This window comes from Zeugodacus cucurbitae, chromosome 5, assembly GCF_028554725.1.
Source record: "Zeugodacus cucurbitae isolate PBARC_wt_2022May chromosome 5, idZeuCucr1.2, whole genome shotgun sequence".
Lineage (NCBI taxonomy): Eukaryota > Metazoa > Arthropoda > Insecta > Diptera > Tephritidae > Zeugodacus > Zeugodacus cucurbitae.
This window is the reverse complement of record NC_071670.1, coordinates 3,968,074-3,989,209: the sequence shown is the minus strand read 5'-3', so window position 1 is coordinate 3,989,209 and position 21,136 is coordinate 3,968,074. Positions and strand designations below refer to the sequence as shown.

The following is a 21,136-nucleotide window of genomic DNA, read 5'->3' as shown; positions in this document are numbered from 1 at the left end:
AAACAAATACTACAATTTGTCAATCAATGACATTGTACATTGTATAGACGGATATATCTATACTATCTATCCTACTATTATAAAGAGGAAAGATTTGTATGTATGTTTGTAATGAATAAACTCAAAAACTACAGTGCCGATTTCAAAAATTCTTTCACCATTGGAAAGCTACATTCACCCCGAGTAACATAGGCTATATTTATTGCTAGAATCTCAACTTTCTGGAAAAAGTTCCCCGGTGAGGGTATCAAAAAGACTCTGTGATGGAGAATCTTAATCAGAAACTGAAAATCGTCTTGCAAGTCATTCCTTCTCTTCTATACGCATTGCAATCGCGTGCCAGAGAATCGAGTAACGAGCTCTCGCAGCTGCTTGCTAAAAAAAATTTTCGAAGTACGCTTGAAGAAAAAGTATTAGAAATATACAAGCTCGCACTAGGATGTCGATCTCTGAGCGTTCCCAACGCCTTCATAATAAGAGAGAACGACAACGGGAACCAAAGACTAGAGGTCGTAATCAAGTTTTAGCTCATTGCAAATAAAATATAATTTCATGTTCGAATTTTCATCATTTTACTTTTTTAAAATAAGAAATGGGAAAGTATATACATATGTATGGGAGAGTGTGTATAAGTGTGTAAAAACTTATAACTTTTGAAATGTTTATTTAAACCCGTGCGAAGCCGGAGCGGTCTGCTAGTTATTTATAATTATGTATGCAAGTACGAAATGTCTTCAATAAATAAAGGGAATTTAAAAATGTCGAAACAAAAATGTAAAAATTAAAAATATTGTCGTATTCCAAATAGTCCCAATATGATATTAGGCACTTATGGCAGCGTTTCTTCCAATCGTCTAAACATTTCTCAAACTCGATTTTTGAGATAGCCTTTAAGCTTCTCTATATTTTTGAAAATTGGAAAATTTTAAAATGCCCGTTATTTTTTTAACACACCTCGTATGTATGTATGTATGCATATTTGTAATATTTACTATGACCATTTCATTTATGGCAATCGTGCGTAAGATTTTGGCATTCCTTGGTGCTGACGCAGTTGTTATATACTGTATGTATATGAATTAGTGTTTATTAATTTAAAATCAAATATTTTCTCCATACAATATTTTCAAAATATTGCTTACATTTCTCAAGAATTTGTTCGCGTATTGATTAAAGTCATAAAAAATGCTCGATGAATGAAGAAATGAGAATTTTAAAGTAATTAACAAATAAATATTGTTTTTTTTCTAAAAACAAGTGGCAACACTACTTTTTACATGTGGTACAATTTTTGTAATTACATATTTTTTATTTTGCTGCCAATTTATACATTTATAACTTTTCTGTGAAATATTAAATTTAACAATGTTTTTGAAATTTAAAAATATGGCAACCCTGTTTCGATGTATAACTAAATACCTGCCTTTAGCATTTATAATTTTGTAGATCGTGTTGAAATATTATTTTTAATAAAATGGTGTACGAGTTTGCTTGATTTATACCAATTGTCTGTTCGATTCGCAACTCTCAAAGGGTTTGGGAATGACCTCTTCAATTGCCATATATACAGAGTTGTTTGATTGGATTTTTTATACTCTGGCAACAAAAGTTGCTAAGAAAGTATTATAGTTTTGTCCACATAACGGTTGTTTGTAAGTCCTAAAACTAACGAGTTATATATACCAAAGTGATCAGGGTGACGAGCAAAGTTCAAATCCGGATGTCTGTCTGTCTGTCCGTCCGTCCGTCTGTCCGTCCGTGCTAGCTGTAACTTGAGTAAAAATTTAGATATCTTAATGAAACTTGGAACACGTGTTCCTTGGCACCATAAGAAGGTTAAGTTCGAAGATGGGCGGAATCGGACTACTGCCACGTCCACAAAATGGCGATAACAAAAACATATAAAGAGCTATAACTAAGCCATAAATAAAGTTATGAAAATAAAATTTGGAACATAGGATAGCATTAGGGAGGGGCACATTTGGATGTAATTTTTTTGGAAAAGTGGGCGTGACCCCGCCCCCAAATAGGTTTTTTGTATATATCTTGCAAACCAATAAAGCCATATAAACCAAACTTTCTGCAGTCGTTTCTTTTAGCCGTTTCCTTATACAATCCAAAAATGAAAGAAATCGTATAATAACCACGCCCACCTTCCATACAAAGTTTAGTTTGAAAATGACTAAAAGTGCGTTAACTCACTAACGAGAAACGTCAAAATCACCAAATTTTACATAAGAAATAGAAGAAGGAAGCCGCACTGAGATTTTTTTACAAAATGGAAAATGGGCGTGGCGTCGCCCACTTATGGGTTAAAAACCATATCTCAAGAACTACTCGACAGATTGCAATGAAATTCGGTATATAATTTTTCTTGACACCCTGATGACACTGGTGGAATATGGGCGAAATCGGTTCACAATTACGCCTACTTCTCATGTAACTCAATTTTGAATCCTTCTGATTCGTTCACTTTATAATGCATACATAAGGAACCGATAAAGATAGCGAAATAAAACTTTACAAAAATACTGTATTTGAGTTGTGACATCACTTGTGGAAAAATTGTCAAAATCGAACCATAACTTTTCAAGGCCCCTGATATCAAACATGAAGAACTCAGTGCCTAAGGGTAATTTTTCACCGAAAATATCGGTAAATCTCTAAATAAATTGCGAGAGTATAAAATGTTCGGTTGCACCCGAACTTAGCCTTTCCTTACTTGTTTCTTAGTAGATTTACGTTGTATATTAATGTCATGCGACAAATTGTGTTCAGAAACCATTGCGATGTTTAACTGATAGATTAGTAGGAACAATTGTGAAGCTTGCGCAAGATATAAGTAAATTGGTAAAATAAAAAATCTTGTTTTTAGTGGATTTATTACTAGGACTTTTAGTTTCTTCCTTTCGCCTTCAATTTGCCTTTCAATTCTTCTTTTTGTACTTTTAGTGTATTTTTGTGTAATAATTATTAAAATTATGTGTTTTTCGCAAAAAATCGGCATACCCTAATGTACTAACTACATCTATATCTAAGGGGCTTTAATTCAATTTATTTTATGAGTACCCATTTAAAAAACAAATAAATACAAATATATTTTTATTTTGGTTTATAGTACGCTTGAAGTATTTGTTTGAAAATCTAATCAATGACAATATACGAACTTGTATTGCTTATCTGCATTCATACCCCCCTCGATTGTTTTTTAAGTATTAATGCCGAAATAATAAAGATTATCTTTTAATCGTGTATATGTACTCGTATATAGAGTCATAATATTCGTATTGTTATTATTAATCAGCGTTTGGACTTTGTCATTCAAAGTCTCTAACAAGAAAGCCAAGAAAGCTTCCCAAATTTCCAGTCCATTCAGCGTTTCTTATCGCATATGCACACATGTATAACTAAGTTTTGGTAAATATTTCCGAGGTTGGGAATACACAGTAGAACGTATAAGGTTTACGATGGGTTGTTTTCATAGAAGAACGTTCCATCACGTTCGTAGTACGTGAGATGTTCTCATGCTTAATCCAACAAAGTGATACGAATATTATGCCATGATCACGGATTCGTACAGGCAGAGAAGTCCGATGAAGCGGTCTCTGTTTTCTCGAACACCATTCCTCGACAGTCTAATCTTTTTGACGATGGTAGACAGTTGCTAGCTGGTACTCGTAATACCCTCAAATACAGATACAGTTTGAGTTTTGATATTTTATCCGAGCTCGATTACATTAGATTTCCCTGCTGGGTATATTCAAAAATACCCGGCGAAGTGTATTATTGGAAAAATTAATGTAAATCCGCTGATAATGTCGCAGTTTAGAGTTTATTAGGCACTTTCGGTGGCTACTGTTAAACTGAAGCAACTGATAAGATTAATCACAAAAAAACTTGACAATAGAATTCGCACCCGTTGGGATCGCTGGAATTACCGACCGAAGAATTCAGTTTTTCAAAAATGTTTCTTGCGCTTGGTTTGCTCGTGATCGGGTCGGTTCTTACCGCCGCGGCGATTATATACAAATTGAAATATAAACATTTAATTGATGTGACGCGCGATATACCCTCAGCGCCGACATTGCCAATTTTGGGACATGCACATTACTTCATCAATAAGCCAGCACATGCGCAAATTGAAAAACTGCGCGAATTACTTGAAACCTATGGTGGCACTATGAAAATATGGCTTGGTCCCGAATTGAATATTATGATGTCTGATGTGAAAGATGTGGAGGCAATATTGGGTTCGATGACATTCATTGAGAAAGCGGGCGAGTATAGAACGCTGGAACCATGGCTAAAGGAGGGGCTGCTCGTGAGTCGTGGACGCAAATGGCATAAGAGGCGTAAGGCCATAACACCGGCCTTCCATTTCAAAATCTTGGATCAATTTATTGAAGTGTTCGAGCGACAATCACGCACTTTGCTCGCGAATTTAGAGCGCGAGCGCCGCTTGCAGGGCAGTAGTGGTTTCAATTTATACGACTGGATAAATCTCTGCACCCTGGATACGATTTGTGGTAAAGTGTTGTGTGTTAATGTGCTGTGTTTACAAAGTTGTAGTGTACTCAAACCCGTGAACAGTGTTTAAATGACTCTAGTTGTGCTATAACGTGGACTAGGTGTTAGCTTCGAGAAAGTTATTATAAGGAGTTGCGTCTGTGGGATTGTAAAACATTAAAGATTGTGTTCGATTAGTTGCTTCCTTAATTGCTAGATTTCCAAACAAAAAAAAATATATATTTTTCAAAATTAAATAAATTTTAATAAACATATAATCAGTGCTCTTAACACTTAAACCCATTTATACCAGAAACACACAAAAATATAAATAGCCAGACAGTGATATCAATAAAATCTGCTTCCATTATTTTTTTTTATAAAAAAACTATTATTTTGACACCGAATTTGAACTTGAATTCTTATCAAGCTAAATATATATGGCCTTGATGAAAACACCAAGTGGTAAATAAATAGTGCAAAATATCAGATATTTTTTAAACATTAAACGAGACTGAAGTTCAAAAAAAAAAAAACAATAAAAACAATTTGTTAGTTTTAGTTAAAATATAAAACTACACTTTGGCATTCAAAAATTATACTTCATTATTGATTTTAACCATTTTATCCGCAGTTAAAGTGCTTGAAATTAAAAACCGAATATTAAAGTTACTCACTGTACATATATTTCAGCGTGTCTGAAGCTGTGATAAGGCTGTGCATTCTTAAATCGATTATCTCACACCGGCTAATGACAATGACCCGTGTGCCATTTCCTGGTAACATAAATTTATTAAAATATAATATATATTCATATGACGAATTCGAGTTCCACAATCTCATGGTCAGGGTCTAAAATAAATTAAAATTACGATTGTTCTTTTTTTTATGTGTATATATCAATGAGGAAATTTTGTTCGGAGTTACGTCTTTTTGACAGCTGTTACTTGATTTATACCCAGTTTGGTTTGCCATTTCGGGTCAGTCTGCTGGAATTTATTCGAGCCAGTTGTGGCGGTCACTTACCCGAAACTTTCCAACCCCTTATAGCTTTAAACATCTTAAAAAAACAACAAGGTTTAAAAATTCGAGGTCATTATTTGGCCAGCTGCTTTTGAAATGCTGTTATTTCTCATCTACTTAATGCTATACGAGGGCTCTTCGATAAGTACTGAACACTGTCGTCAAAACATAATACGACTGGTACACCTTAGATCAAGGAGCAGCCGAAACAGTGGACTGCTCCGAAACCTAATTTCGCCAGGTTCCAAAAAAATTGAAGTCTGACAAAATGATGGCACCCATTCAGAGGTTTGATTGACTATCTTGAGATAGATGGAACAGCCATAGGACGCTACTATGTCATATTATTGAGATTATTGAGACGCCGAATTGCGTCTTTTAAGGATATTATCGAATTAGTGAGATTAATGAGAAGCCGAATTGCAGAAAAAGCTTCATTAGACGGAATAAGTGCTTTCATCAAGACGTCGCACCTTTGTAGTTGCCACGGCCAAATTGGTCGAATTAGGCTACGAAGTGCTTCCCCATTTACTATATTCTCCAGATATAGTCCGTGCAAATATTTTTGGTATATTAAGCTGGAAGATGACACATATCGTATTAGATAAAAATCCGAACTTGAACATTAATTATATTTATAAAAGCCCAATGAATCCTAGCCCATCGAGGAAACCTTCAAGAACATTCTTAAAAAAGTCTCTCGCCGGCAGCAATTTTAGTCGAATGACTAACACAAAACGGAAGACTGCTTTATAGACATCCAGAAAATATATTTTTCGGACGGGATATGTAATTTGTGATTCGCTAAATCAAAGTGTATCGAGCTAAAAAGCGAAAGTCTTGCGAAATAAGTCGTTGTTTTGTAGACTAAGCTCTCATCAAAACGATTTAAACCGTGTTTAGAATTAAGATCGTTTTTTGTAAATATTCAAGGCAATTTGATAAAAATTAAAGTTTATTATTATTTTTTAATCTACCAGAAACTGCCATGGGCGTATCTGTGCATGCGCAAACGAATGCCGATTCCGAATACGTACAAGCCGTGAAAACGTAAGTTTTTTAATTACACTTTTCTTACAAATAATAAAAATGTCCAAAAATGCTTTCAAAACGCCAATGAATTCCTAAAATTTCAACAAATGCAATAAACTCGTAAGCATTGCAAAACATCAATTATTTTTAATAAAAATTCACTTCATACTCACTCACGCGCAGCATCTCCACTGTAACGCACAAACGCATGTTCGACATTATCTATCGCCTCGATTTCACTTATCGGTTCACCAAGCTAGCACGCGAAGAGAAGCTTGCTTTGGCTGTGCTACACGGTTTTACCGAGCGCGTTATCTTGCAGCGCCGCGAAGAGCTGCTACGCGCTCAACAAAACACACAAAACGCTGCCGTCGACAAAAACCACACGAACGGTTACCCCGCGACCGACAATGACGCCGATGTGGGTGCCAAACGCAAACAAGCCTTTCTCGACATACTCCTACAGTCGGAGATCGACGGCAAGCCGCTGAGCAATTTGGATATACGTGAAGAGGTGGACACATTCATGTTTGAGGGCCATGACACCACTTCATCGGCGATCACTTTCTTCTTCTACAACATTGCCACCTATCCGGAGTGTCAGCAGAAGTGTTACGCGGAGATTATCGATGTTTTCGGCACGGATCCAAACAAACCGGTTACGCATGAGGCGCTGAATAACTTATCATATGTGGAATTGTGTATTAAAGAGACGCTGCGCATGTTTCCCTCGGTGCCACTCTTGGGTCGTATATACCGTTTTCCGCTGGTCCGCGTAACTGCATCGGTCAACGTTTTGCCTTGTTGGAGGTAAAGAGTGTCGTCACAAATGTGTTGCGTCATTATGAAATCGAGTTTGTGGGCGATAGCACTGAAGGACCGATACTTATAGCTGAGCTGATACTGCGTACCAAAGATCCTTTGATGTTCCGTTTGAAACCGAGGGTGTACTAAGGAAAATACTCGTAAAATTGGCTGAACGTTTCCAGTGCATCGCAGGGAAAGTATTAATTGATTGACCTAATATAACTAATATCAGAAACTTGTTAATAATGTTTTACTATTTAAAAATACTTTACTTTTAAAAATTCTTTTTGTACGTATCCTCTCTGCTTTAAATATATGTAGAGCTCAAAAGTTCGATATGATTGGTTCTACTCTTTCCGTGTCCCAAAACTAATGGTATTGTAATTATTTTTTAAATTATCCTGTTGAAAGGGTCTCAAAGCTCACAAGATCTCAAGTTCTTTTGGTCTTATAAGTACACAATATTTGAGTTCTATATTTTTCGGACTAGATCACTTGATCGACCGAAATCTTCTTCCTTTGAATTGTTGAATATTATATTCGCCGGTTTTTTATTGACTTTGATAATAGGCACCCTTGTTACACTCTACACATCCATTCTGGGTCGAAAATTGCATCAGACACATAAATTGTTTGCATTATTTAATATTTTCCTGTGAACTTAAAATTTCGTATTTCCCGATTTTACATATTTTAATTAATTTTGAAAATGAATAATTACAAAAAATAATTAAACAAAAGCCAAACATGTAAACCTGTTTTCAAAGTCAAGAATAAAAAAATGTTAATTCATCAGGTAGACGGTCAGTCAAAGTCGAACCTGATTGGCAACACAACTCAAAATGCATTTCTTACGCGCAAATATATACATACGTACCCACATGTGTTTTGTAAACAATGGAAAAATATATTATCTTTTATTATATTAGTTATAAAACAAACACAATATTTTTTTTTATAAAAAGCTGTACAGCAAGCGGAAATGTTTGAGAGTACGTTGCCACTGCATCACAATTCACAATATTATTTCCATTGTCCAGGACTGCCGACTGATTATGAGAAGCGTCCGTATTGGGGAATTTCACTATACTTCCGTTACAATAGTCTTTCCCTTAATACTCTCAAGTAATCCAATACTCAGGTACTTCCTAAAAAAACTTTTCGCTTCTGATCCAAATTCATCAGTTTAATTTCATAATAATAATTCGCCAACAATTTTAAATTCCTCTTCCATCTTTAAAACCAACATTCAAACACTTTGGAAATCTATGAGGGCGGTTCAATAAATTCAAAACAAAAAAAAAATAGCTTTTTGTTAAATGAAACATAACAACAACAAACATAATAATGAAGTGTGAAAAAGATCGTAGTTTCAGAGTCGGAGGATCGAAAATTCGCGGACGTATTTTAGTTCGTAAATACTTCAGAGACTGCGGTACAAGTTGGGATGCAGATTGAGGTTGGAAATAAGCAGAAGGACTGCCAAAATATACACAGCGTGTTTGATAACTCCTATATTTTTTTAAAAGCTCCAGTCCGTCGAGCTTTGTAGAGCTTTCGTAGCAGTTCTTTAGACTAAATAAGAATAAAAACAGGAGGATTCCCAAAATATACTCATTGTAATTGAAAAATTCTATATTTTTAACAACTCCAGTCCGTTAAGCTTTGTAGAGCTTTCGTTGGAATCCGTCGAACTAAATTATAATAAAAAGGGGGCTAGCACAATATCCACACTATGATTGAAAAATCTTTTATTTTTTAATAACTCAAATCCGTCAAGCTTTGTAGAGCTTTAGCTGGAATGCGACGAACTAAAATAGAACCCTTGACACAATAAATACTTCGATTTAATTTTGCCTTATGCGAATGACTTCATTCCACTTTCGAGAATGTTAGAACCCTCGTTCAGACACAGTCTTGTCCATCCATGAACTAACCTATTAATGAGCCGAACAAGTAATGCGACTGATCCTCCATGTTTAAGCTGCTTAAAAGCTATTAGAACGATTAAAGAGTAACGACCCACATAAGGCTTTGCATATATTGTGTTTTTTATTTAAATTAAAGTTTAATAATATATATTAACTTATAATCGTTCAATATCGATCAAGTTCAATGCTTGTCTGTCAGTATGTATGCATGTCTGAATGTGGGTCGAGGAAGCCGGTTAAGCAGTATAAATGCGTTTGCGCGCCCACCATTCGCACCCAGTGATTTCTAAACATTCAAAGTGTGTGTGTGCACGGAGCGCATAAGCAACGTTAACGTTAAAACTGTATTTTAAGATTACTCTTAACCGTTCCCACGACAGTCGGTTCTACGTAACCGGAACGGACCCGGATTTTTATCCGGCCAAAGACTGTCAAATCGGCAGCATTCCTCAAAATTATTTGGGGAATGTTTTATGCCGCTACAACAACAACAATATTACTCTTAACTTAATTTAATTTAAAAAAATTAAAAAATTTGAGACCATCGAGATGTTTGCGAGTACCGTAGCACTCGTTTTCAGTTCCTTAGTCGCATTACTTATATACTGCTACGCAAAATATGGACGCTTCTACGCTTTAGCTAACCGTTTTAACGGCCCACCGGCATGGCCCATTATTGGCAATGCGCTTACCTTCGTCAACATCGGAGCAGATGAGTTTGTACGTCGCTGTTGTGAAATGGTTGAAAAGTATGGCAAGACGTGCCGCGTGTGGATCGGTCCCGAGTTGAATATAATCATGCACGAACCGCACGACGTCGAAGTTTTGCTCAGCTCAAATAAACTGGCGATTAAATCGGATCAATATCGTTGTATGAAATGTTGGTTGCACGATGGATTGTTGCTGTCGCATGGATGTAAATACCAACAGCGTCGTAAACTCGTGTCGCCAACATTCCACTTCAGGATGCTGGAAGATTTCTTGAGTTGCTTTCAGAAACATTCCATGGTGTTGGTGCAGCAATTGGGCGGACTGTGCGCTGAAGGTCGACCCTTTGAGCTGCGCCACTTTTTGGGTTTATGCATGTTGGATACGATTTGCGGTAGGTTGCGCTATGTGACAGATTATGCCTAATATATATAGTGATTGTGCTTTTTTCCAGATACTGCGATGGGTGTACACATACAAACGCAACGTAATGCGGATTGTGAATACGTTAAGGCATTGGAAAGGTGAGTTACCTCGTTTGCCTCGGCATGTCTGTATAACAGGCTGCTCGTGGTCATCCGAAGTCAAAGTTGGACAAATTCATTCTTGGCTTCCTAAATTACTTAAGGGGTCGTCCGATACCAATCCCTATTTTTCTTGTCTAACTTACCTTAAAGGACTTTTGACCTTTCGGGGTATTATTTAGTACTCAGTTTTGTTTTGTATACTTTTTTTAACGGTATGTCTGAACCACAGTCTGCTGGGGGTTGTCCGAAGTCAGAGTTGCGCAAATTCAATATCGGCTTCCTAAATTTCATGAGAGATTCGATCCAATCCGATCCCTATCCACAATTGTATTTGTTTATCACTATCCATAATTTTGTTTGACTAACTCTCATTAATCGTCGTCAGTGGTACCTCTATGGACTTTCTTAACCTTCCAGGGTATCATACGATCGCTTCTGCTTTGAAGTCACAGCCTTTCCACTCAAATTTAACACCTTGAGTCTTTTTAATTTTCGACAGTCTCATGGGAATAATACACCTACGCATGTACGATCTGAAATATCACTTTGATTTCATCTTTCGCTGCACATCGAAAGCAAAAGAAGCTAAACGAGCACTCGCCGTCATAAATGATTTCGCGGAACAGGTAATACTGCAGCGACGAAACGAGTTGGTGTACGCACCGAAAGCGAAGGAACAAGTGCACGAAGCGGACAAGCAGCAAACGGCAGGCATAAAACGCAGGAAAACCTTCTTGGACATCTTACTCAACTCAACGATCAACGGACAGTGCCTGAGCAATGTCGACATATGCGAGGAGGTGCAAACCTTCATATTCGCCGGTCACGATACACTCTCGTCGGCGTTAATGTTCTTCTTCTACTGTATAGTCACGAATCGTGAGTGGGAGCGCAAGTGCTACGAGGAGATACGAAGCGTTTTCGGTACGGAAGTCGGCGCGATCTCGGTCAGTCGCGAGCACTTGAATCGGTTGCACTATGTGGATTTGTGCATTAAGGAGTCGCTGCGCATGTATCCGCCGGTGGCGTTGATAGGACGCAAAGCCTTGGAAGAGACCAAAATTAGTAAGTTTATTTTTCACATTAAAAATATTCAAGTTTCGTTTAATGTTTCCTTTTTTTTTCAAAACTAGATGATCACATAATACCGGCCGGTACAAATATTGGCTTTTCACCTTTGATCTTTGGACGTCTACCTGAAGTTTATGCCGATCCGAACACATTCAAACCGGAACGCTTCGAAGAGGTGGCGTGTGAGAACAGCGCAAAACTAAATCCGTATACGTTCACCTCATTTTCGGCGGGTCCACGTAGTTGTCTGGGTCAAAAATACGCAATGCTGCAGATGAAAGTGACAGTAGTGTATATTTTACTTAGTTTTAACATGGAATATGTAGGCGATGCTACGCAGGAGCTCAAACTATCAAATGAATTAACCATGCGTACGAAAGATCCGCTAATGTTTACGGTACGGCCACGTGACGTAAAAAGTGTAAATTAGTAGTATAAAAACTTCCATATATATTGTGTCATTATGAGATCGAGTTCGTAGGCGATTGCACTAAAGGGCCGATACTTACAGCTGGTATATATATATATATATATATTATACTGCGTACCTAAGATACTTTGTTGTTCCGTTTGAAACCGAGGGTTTACTAGAGAGAATACTCATTAATCGTTAAATTAGCTGAACGTTCCCATTGCGTCACAGGGAAAGTATTAATTGATTGACCTAATGAAACTAATATCAGAAACTTATTAATAATTTTATACTATTTAACAATACTTTACTTATAAAATTCTTCATGTAGGATACCTACCTCTGCTTTAAATATATGTACGTAGGGCTCATTCCTTTGCAAAAAATCGAATGGTTTTGTATTTTTTTTTTAAGTTTTGTCGTGTCATAAGTTGTCAAGTTCCTTTGGTCTAATCTCTTCTCCATAACTTGACGTAACATATTTGTCGTACTAGATCACTTGTTCGATCGAAATCTCTTTCCTTCGAATTGCTGAATTATATTGGCCGATTTTTTAATTTCTGACTTTGATAGTAGACACTATTTTTAAATTTTGCCAATACTCTCCATTTTCATTCGGGTTCAAAATTGCATTTGATATTTTCCACTAGTTTCTGAACTTTTTTTTTTGTAATTAAGGACCACCCTAATCTCCTTTATGTTTTTTATGCATCAGACACATACAGTCATGTGAAAAATAATAGGGACACTGCTTGAAAATAGGTAAAAAAAAAATAAAAAAAATTATCAAAAATGTAACATGTAATTGTTTGGTGGGATGTCAGGGAAGTGAAGAACCGTTATCAAAGAAAAAATGTTGATCATTTTGTGAAATAAGATCATGTGTCCCTATTATTTTTCACATGACTGTACATATGTATATTATTTACATTATTAAATGGGTTTTTGTGAACTGAGAATTTCGTGTTTCCCGTTTATACATAAAAATTAATTTTGAAAACGAATAATTACAAAACATAATAAATTCTTATCAACTAAAAGCCTAATATGTAAAGCAACAAAATGTTAATTCACAAGCTAGACAGTCAGCCAAAGACGAACCTGCTTGGCAACACAACTCAAAATATATATCTCACACGTAAACACTTGTTTTTGTAAACAAGAGAAAAATATATAACATTTTATTGTAATAGGTTTAAAACAAATGCAATATTTTTTTATAAAAACCTGTACAGCAAGCGGAAATGTTTGAGAGTGTATTGCCACTGCGTCACAATGGACAACATTCTGTCCATGTCAAACTAATAAACAGAATCAGTCAAGACGTGGAATTGATATTGTTTTTGTAATAACTTTACTCTACGTAATACACACTCGTTCGACTTCTTTAAAACAAAAAACGTGTCGCTTCTGATCCATATTCATCAGCTGAGACGTAGAGCTCATTATCTGCAGAGCTTTTCATTTCTTAGGCAATTATATTATCAGATACGGCCAATGGCTTGAGTTGAAACCAACGCTCTTCATCTCCTGCACTCCTCCCCATTAGCTCTTACTAAGGGCAGTTCTTCGAAGAATTGACAAACAAAGTTCAAAATGATCTCTTATCTATGTATGAGGGTGAGTCTATAAATTCAAAATCCTAAAAATAATAATTTATTAAATTGAAACATAATAACAAAGTCTTGTTCACACTTTCGGATCTTTAGAGTCACAAATTCGCAGTCTCTAACGGTTCGTGAACACATTTTAGTTCGGTAAACACATCAGATACTGCTGATAAGTAGAGATTTAGACGAACGCCGGGAAAAAATTAAATTAAAAAATTATCCACATTGTGATTGAATAATCCAAACAGCACTAATTTAGCTTGTGGAACTTTCGTCGAAATCACTCGAACTTAATAAATATAAATTCAGGAGAATTCCCAAATTCTACTCACATTGATTAAAAAATCCTAAATTTGTAACCGTTACAGTCGTCCGAGCTTTAGCTGGAATCCGTCGTCACTAAGAGAGAACCCTTGAGCCAATAAATAAATACTACAATTCACTTTATTTTACTTCTCAGAATTTTATTGATCCAAAACTGGTATAGACATCGTCTTGTTCATTCATGAACTTGACTATTATTGAGCCTAACAAATAAAGCGAATGATCTTCCATGTTTAAGCTGCTTAAATACTATTAGAACGATTAACGAGTATTGATCCACATAAGGCTTTGCATATGTTGAATTTGTTTATTTAAATTAAAGTTTAATAATATATATTAGCTCTAGTCGTTCAATATCGATCAAGTTCAATGCTTGTGTGTGTGTATGTGGGTCGTGGAAGCTGGCTAAGCAGTATAAATGTGTTTGCGCGCCCACCGTTCACAGCCAGTGATTTCTAAACATTCAAAGTGATATGTGTGTGCACGGACCGCGAAAACGCGAAAATTTTATTTTAAGATTAGTCTAACTTAATTTAGTAAAAAAACATATACATACATATATCAAATAAATTGAAACTACCGACATGTTTGCTGTTGTCGTGACACTCGTCATCAGTTCCTTTGGCGCATTGCTCACTTACTGCTATGCAAAATATGGACGTCTCTACGCCTTAGCCAGCCGTTTTACCGGTCCACCGGCATTGCCCCTCATCGGCAATGCGCTCACCTTTGCTAATATCAAAGCAGATGAGTTTGTACGTCTCGGCTGGGAAATGATTGAAAAGTATGGTAAGACGTATCGCTTGTGGCTCGGTACCGAGTTGGTTATAGTCATGCAGGATCCGAACGACATTGAAGTTTTGCTCAGCTCAAATAAACTGACAGTTAAATCGGATCAATATCGTTGCTTGAAATGCTGGTTGCACGATGGATTGCTGCTGTCGCATGGATGTAAATACCAACAGCGTCGTAAACTCGTATCACCGACATTCCACTTCAAGATGCTGGAAGACTTTCTCAGTTCGTTTCAGAAACATTCAATGGTGTTGGTGCAGCAATTGAACGAACTATGCGCTGAAGGTCGACCCTTTGAGCTGCGCCACTTTTTGGGTTTGTGCACGTTGGATACGATTTGCGGTAGGTTACGCTGTGCGACCGGTTAGGTTTAAGCTATACAAATACATATATATTGATTGTGCTTCTTTCATATTTATAATTTCAGATACTGCGATGGGTGTACATATACAGACGCAACGTAATGCGGATTGTGAATACGTTAAGGCATTGGAAAGGTGAGTCAAAATCGAAAATTGTTTAGTAAGATTAAGTTTAAACGTACAAAGAAATTTCACATTCGGCAAGTCTGAACCACAGCCTGCTCGTGGCCGTCCTAAGTCGAAAGTTGGGCAAATTCATTATCGGCTTTCTAAATTTCTTGATGGATCGTCCGATCCCAATTCATATTATTTTCTCCAACTCCCATCAATCGTCCTCAAAGTGGTACTTTAAAGGACTTTTGATCTTTCGGGATCTTGTTTGGTTCTTAGTTTCGTTTTGTATTATTGGGCCTGCTGGGGGTCGTCCGAAGTCAAAGATGGGCAAATTCATTCTGGGCTTCCCAAATTCTATGAGAGGTTTGACCCGATCCCTATGCATAATTTAGCTTTATTTGTCTCTCTCTCTGATTTCATGTCACAGCCCTTCTACCCTAATTTAACACATTGAGTCCCTTTTATTTTACACAGTCTCGTGGGAATAATACACCTACGCATGTACGATCTGAAATATTACTTTGATTTCATCTTTCGCTGCACATCGAAAGCAAAAGAAGCTAAACGAGCACTTGCCGTAATAAATGATTTCGCGGAACAGGTAATACTGCAGCGACGCAACGAGTTGATGCACGCGCCGAAGGAACAACAAGTGCTCGAAGCGGACAATCAGCAAACGGCTGGTTCAAAACGCAGGAAAACTTTATTGGACATTCTACTAAACTCTACTATCGATGGCCAGTCGCTGAGCAATGTCGATGTACTCGAGGAGGTGCAATCATTCATATTCGCCGGTCACGATACGCTATCCTCGGCGTTAATGTTCTTCTTCTACTGTATAGCCACGAATCGTGAGTGGGAGCGCAAATGCTACGAGGAGATACGCAGCGTTTTCGGTACTGAAATTGACGCGATCTCGGTCAGTCGCGAGCTCCTCAATCGGTTGCACTACGTGGATTTGTGCATTAAGGAGTCGCTGCGCATGTATCCACCGGTGGCGCTGATCGGACGCAAAGCCTTGGAAGAGACCAAAATTAGTATGTTTATATTTTTAATATGAAAAATTAATGCATAATTTCATCATTCTATTTTCAATACTAGATGATCACATAATACCGGCCGGCGCAAATATTGGCTTTTCACCTTTGATCTTTGGTCGTCTATCTGAAGTTTATGACGATCCGAACACATTCAAACCGGAACGCTTCGAGGAGGTGGCGTGTGAAAATAGCGCAAAACTAAATCCGTATACGTTCACCTCATTTTCGGCGGGTCCACGTAGTTGTCTGGGTCAAAAATACGCCATGCTGCAGATGAAAGTGACAGTAGTGTATATTTTACTTAGTTTCAACATGGAATATGCAGGCGATGCTACGCAGGAGCTCAAACTATCAAATGAAGTGACCATGCGTACGAAAGATCCGCTAATGTTTACGGTACGACCACGTGACGTAAAAAGTGTAAATTAGTGGTGTAAAACATTCCATTAATGACGATGAAGTGTGCAGAATAGTGTTAATTTAGAGTATATTTAATTTTTTTTTAGGGGTAGTTAATTTGGTATTAATTCGAAAATTAATACCATCTGAAAGTTTTGAATTTTACTAAATTTTGGCAAAAAATCTAAAATTTAGAATTTTTGTATTTTCCGGTATTAAATTTTTTTAAAATAATTAGTGTTATATATATTATTGCTTTATATGCGACAGTATCGAAATATTGCAGTAGAAATATTAAAAATTTAAGTAAAAAACGATTTTTTAGAACAAAAAAAAATAAAAAAAATATGTAAAATGACGAAAATATATTAATACAATAAATGTTTGATAACTAATTTTTATAAAAAACATATAGCAGTGAATTAAAAATAAGCGAAGTGCTGAAAAAAGTGTTAAACAAGTATTTTCGGGATTTTTCCAAAAAATTCTTTCCTTAGGAAAAATATTATTTTTATGCAAAAACAGCTGAATGGCACCAATCGAGCGAAATCACGTGCTAAAAAAGCTGCGCCAAATTCGTGATTTCGGGATTGATTTTCACAAAAAAAAAATAAATTTCCTTCCAAAAGCATTATTTTTATGCAAAAACAATTTAATTGCACCAATAATGAAAAATCCCGAACCAATCCCGATCATCGAAATCGAGATTTCGGGATTTTCACTAAAAAATTAATTTTTTCATAAAAGCCCTTATTTCCATGCGAAAGCACATTAATTCAAGTAATATCCCATGCAAATCCCGAGAAAAATCTGCGCCAAAATCGGGATTTCGGGATTTTTACAAAAAAAAGTCAAATTTCCATCAAAGGCATTTATTTTATACAAAAACAGCAAAATCTGCACTAAAATCGAAATTTCGGAATTGATTTTCATTAATTATTTAAATTTCCATCAAAAAGCATTAATAGTAGGCAAAAACAGCTAAATTCCACCAATAATGCAAAATCCCGCACTAATACCGACGAATTTACCTGCATTTGCGCATAAACCTGCGCCAGCAGCGACGTCAGCGTCAGCAAAACGACCGGCTGCAAATCTGAATTTAAAATCCCACCCAAAGCACCAGGCGCACAGAAATGCCAGCAAGCGACGCACAAATTTGCAAAAATGCATGCCCCTCAAAGCATGCTGTGTGCGTGCGAAACACATGTGCGACGGCAATTCACACGTGCATTGTGAATGGCTCATGGCTGTGCGGTGGTCATGTAACGCCTGAAAGCATGCAACATAATTGGTGGCAAATTTATTTTTCTGGGCGGCAGCTGCCTGCTGGCATTTCTGTGCGCCTAGTGCTTTCAGCGAAATTTCAAATTTGGTTCGCTGCCGGTCGTTTTTAACAACGCCGACGTCGCTGCCGGCGCTGGTTTACGCGCAAATGCAGGCAAATGCAGCAGTATTAGTGCGGATTTTGCATTAATGCTGCAATTTGATTGTTTTGACATAAAATTAATGCTTTTTAATGGAATTTTAATTATTTTTACGAAAATCCGGCATACTGATTTAATGAAAATCGCTAAATTGCAGGAAAATCGTATATTTACTTACCAATATGCCCATTTTTCGCATAATGCATGCAAATAAAATGCATTTGATTAATTAATTACTTTCATATTTTTATTTTCTTCATTTTTTCTTTAGAATCATAACAAAATGTTTCAATAATTTTAATTTTTTCAATTTTTTGTTTTTTTTTTTTTCAACGTCTGCATCAGCACATACAGTTCGGTTTATACAAAAGTATGCACACATATGTATATATAAGTACACATTTTTCTATTGTATTGTTGTATATAACTACTATTGTGTTTTCTATACGTTTTTAAATTTGCTCTAGACCGGAAAAAATATACAAAACGTGAATTAAATCAATTACAGTATTTTGTTTGCACAAATTTTAGAATTTCATGCATTTTATAATTTTGTTTTTATGATTTTTATCAGAGTTTGTATGCATATATATATATATAATTTATTACATTGTTCACGCTAGATTTTTTATGAAATAATCTATATATGATTTTTAGTTTATATTATTTTAAATTTGTATTATTAATTAGTATTGACAATCGCAGGAAGATACATGAAATTTATGCAAATTTTGAGTTTTAGTTCAGTTTTTCTTCGGTTTTTTTTACGTTTATGTACTTAAAAATTACTTTTTTAATTAAATACTCTCTTTCTGTGTTTTTTATAGTAATTTCTCTATAGCTTCACACTTAAATGCTAGTATTTCAGTTTTTTCGGATCTATTTTTTTGTATTTCTTTTACATGCAGCTGTAAATATATATATATTATAGTATATATAACTGCACATTTTTGTTTGTATGTATGTATATAACAATTTCTGGGGTATATAAATAACGAGGATATATATATACTATAAATATATATGTATGTGTGTATGTATATCAATATCGTTTCAAATTGCTAACATTACAATTATGATTTTGTTTTTAATTTTCACGCTACGCGCTTGATGATTCGCTCACACATTAACAGCTGGTATACTTTCATTTCTTAGAAAATTATAAAATAAGGAATCTCATAAATAAATCACAAATAATATCAAGTTAAGCTTTAAACTTGTGTGTTCTAAGAGAGAAGTGATTTTTTTAAGCGATTTTGAAATTTTTTTTTTACAATTATTCAAAATATTTCAAAAAAAAAATATTTTTTTGTGAATGAAAAATTTTTTTCTGGGTATTGGACCAAACAATTTCGTTCCGGGAGATTGGTTTTAAGTAAAAAAAATTGTGTATTCTCCAATTTTCGAAGTTTGCCTCCAAATTCTAAATATTTGACTTCGATGTTCGAAAAAAGGATTTGAGAAAATATATTATTAATTGCAGGATATAGCTACCAAAAATCATATCAAAATATGGATATAATCTACATTTTCCTCTTAATTTAATGGTGTATAACATTTGTGACTCAAGCTCATATAACAAATGATATGAAGGGTCAAATTTAAATCTTCGAAAAAAAACAAAAAATTTATATATCAAAAATTACTGCACCCCTTATATCATCTGTCATGACGGAAAAGTTGTATACATTATTGAATTTGGAAGAAAATTTAGGTTATATTCATATTGTGGATTTTAATGTACATAATTAATAATACTTTTTATAAATATTATTTTTTCGAATTTCGAAGCCAAATATAATACATATGTATCGCGATTTTATGTTTACAATTTTGAAGAAAATAAAACGAAAAAATTAATTAAATAGTAAAAAATAAATGGATAAATTAAATTATAGTGCTTTAAAATATATGAATTAAATAATAAAAATAGAAAATTGCAAATGAATATAAAAAATTACTAAATTTAAGATAAATAAGTAACAAATAATGAAAAGTGCATATTAAAAAACTACAAATTTAAAGAAAATTATATTAATACAATTTTGATGAAAATAAAACGAAAAAAATTAATTAATAACTAACCTAAAATATGCATTTCAAATTATTATAATTTATATTAAAAATAGAATAGGGATATTAAAAAAAAGAAATTTAGGAAATATTGAGAAAAATTAACAAAAAAAAAAATGGAATTATTTCGTACAATTATGAAAGTAACAACTATTTTAAATTATAATGCTTTAAAATATATGAATTGAATATTAAAAATTAATTAATAACTAACCTAAAATATGCATTTCAAATTATTATAATTTATATTAAAAATAGAATAGGGCAATTAAAAAAAAAAGAAATTTAAATATTGAGAAAAATAAACAAAAAAAAATGGAATTATTTCGTACAATTATGAAAGTAACATATAGAAATTAAAAAAAAAGAAATATTCCGTAAATTAATTTTACAAAGTTTAGAAACTATTAAACTAGTATAATTTTTGGCGTCTGTAACTGTAGCGTTTTGGCTTGCGTGCACATGTTTTATAATGTGTTTTTAGCAATATTTAATTTTGACACAACTTATGCAGCATACTTAACATTTTTGCAGCTAATTAACAAATATTTAGTACAATTGCTTTTGAACTATTCTTACGCATGCTTGTATGTGTGTGTGTGAATATATTATATAATAATGTAATATTCAGTATGTAATTGCATATTATTAACGGCTTTTATTGTAATTGATTTGAAGTGTTGATAAAATTGTCTACTTTTCTCACTTTTTTTTTGCATTCATATTGGAATTGGATTTGAGTTGTCGTTTGTGAATTTGCTCTACAATGTATTTGTAAAATCACGTTTTAATACACTTTCTAGTTTTTTTTTCAATGTTTCATTTTGCGTTCAGAATTGCTTTTCATAGTACATATTTCATTTTTTTATGCCAAAACCTGTTGATGCCTTTATGAGTGCATTTTTTCTTTGTTATTAAATATATTTCATTATTGTTTATTATCAGCTACTTGTGCTTTGCCTTACTTAGTCAGTA

At 34.7% G+C, this 21,136-nt stretch overlaps 4 protein-coding genes across 8 annotated transcripts in view; 3 read left to right on the top strand and 1 right to left on the bottom strand.

Annotated features, from left to right (window-relative positions):
- The first annotated feature begins 3,097 nt into the window (after positions 1-3,097).
- Positions 3,098-7,704, top strand: LOC105208610 (cytochrome P450 4d1). Its single transcript, XM_054231184.1, is given in 4 exon segments — positions 3,098-4,526; positions 6,510-6,579; positions 6,745-7,307; positions 7,310-7,704. Coding segments are annotated over 4 exon segments (1,401 nt in total). The 5' UTR covers positions 3,098-3,964; the 3' UTR covers positions 7,516-7,704.
- A 2,079-nt stretch (positions 7,705-9,783) lies between these two features.
- The window catches only part of LOC105208616 (sex-lethal homolog), a 97,122-nt gene continuing 85,769 nt past the window's right edge, over positions 9,784-21,136 (bottom strand). For all 5 annotated transcript variants that reach the window (XM_054231192.1, XM_054231193.1, XM_054231190.1 and 2 more), the window contains exon 9: positions 9,784-18,996. In XM_054231192.1, coding sequence (XP_054087167.1) covers positions 18,987-18,996 — 10 coding nt within the window. In that variant the 3' untranslated portion in view covers positions 9,784-18,986. The remainder of the gene's footprint in view (positions 18,997-21,136) is intronic.
- LOC105208618 (cytochrome P450 4d1-like) lies at positions 9,849-12,810 on the top strand. The gene is made up of 4 exons (XM_011178566.3): positions 9,849-10,401; positions 10,462-10,531; positions 11,034-11,599; positions 11,668-12,810. The coding sequence occupies exons 1-4, from the start codon at positions 9,849-9,851 to the stop codon at positions 12,033-12,035; spliced, it is 1,557 nt and encodes a 518-aa protein (XP_011176868.3). The 3' UTR covers positions 12,036-12,810.
- LOC105208617 (cytochrome P450 4d1) lies at positions 14,536-17,400 on the top strand. Its single transcript, XM_011178565.3, has 4 exons — positions 14,536-15,088; positions 15,174-15,243; positions 15,697-16,259; positions 16,324-17,400. The coding sequence occupies exons 1-4, from the start codon at positions 14,536-14,538 to the stop codon at positions 16,689-16,691; spliced, it is 1,554 nt and encodes a 517-aa protein (XP_011176867.2). The 3' UTR covers positions 16,692-17,400.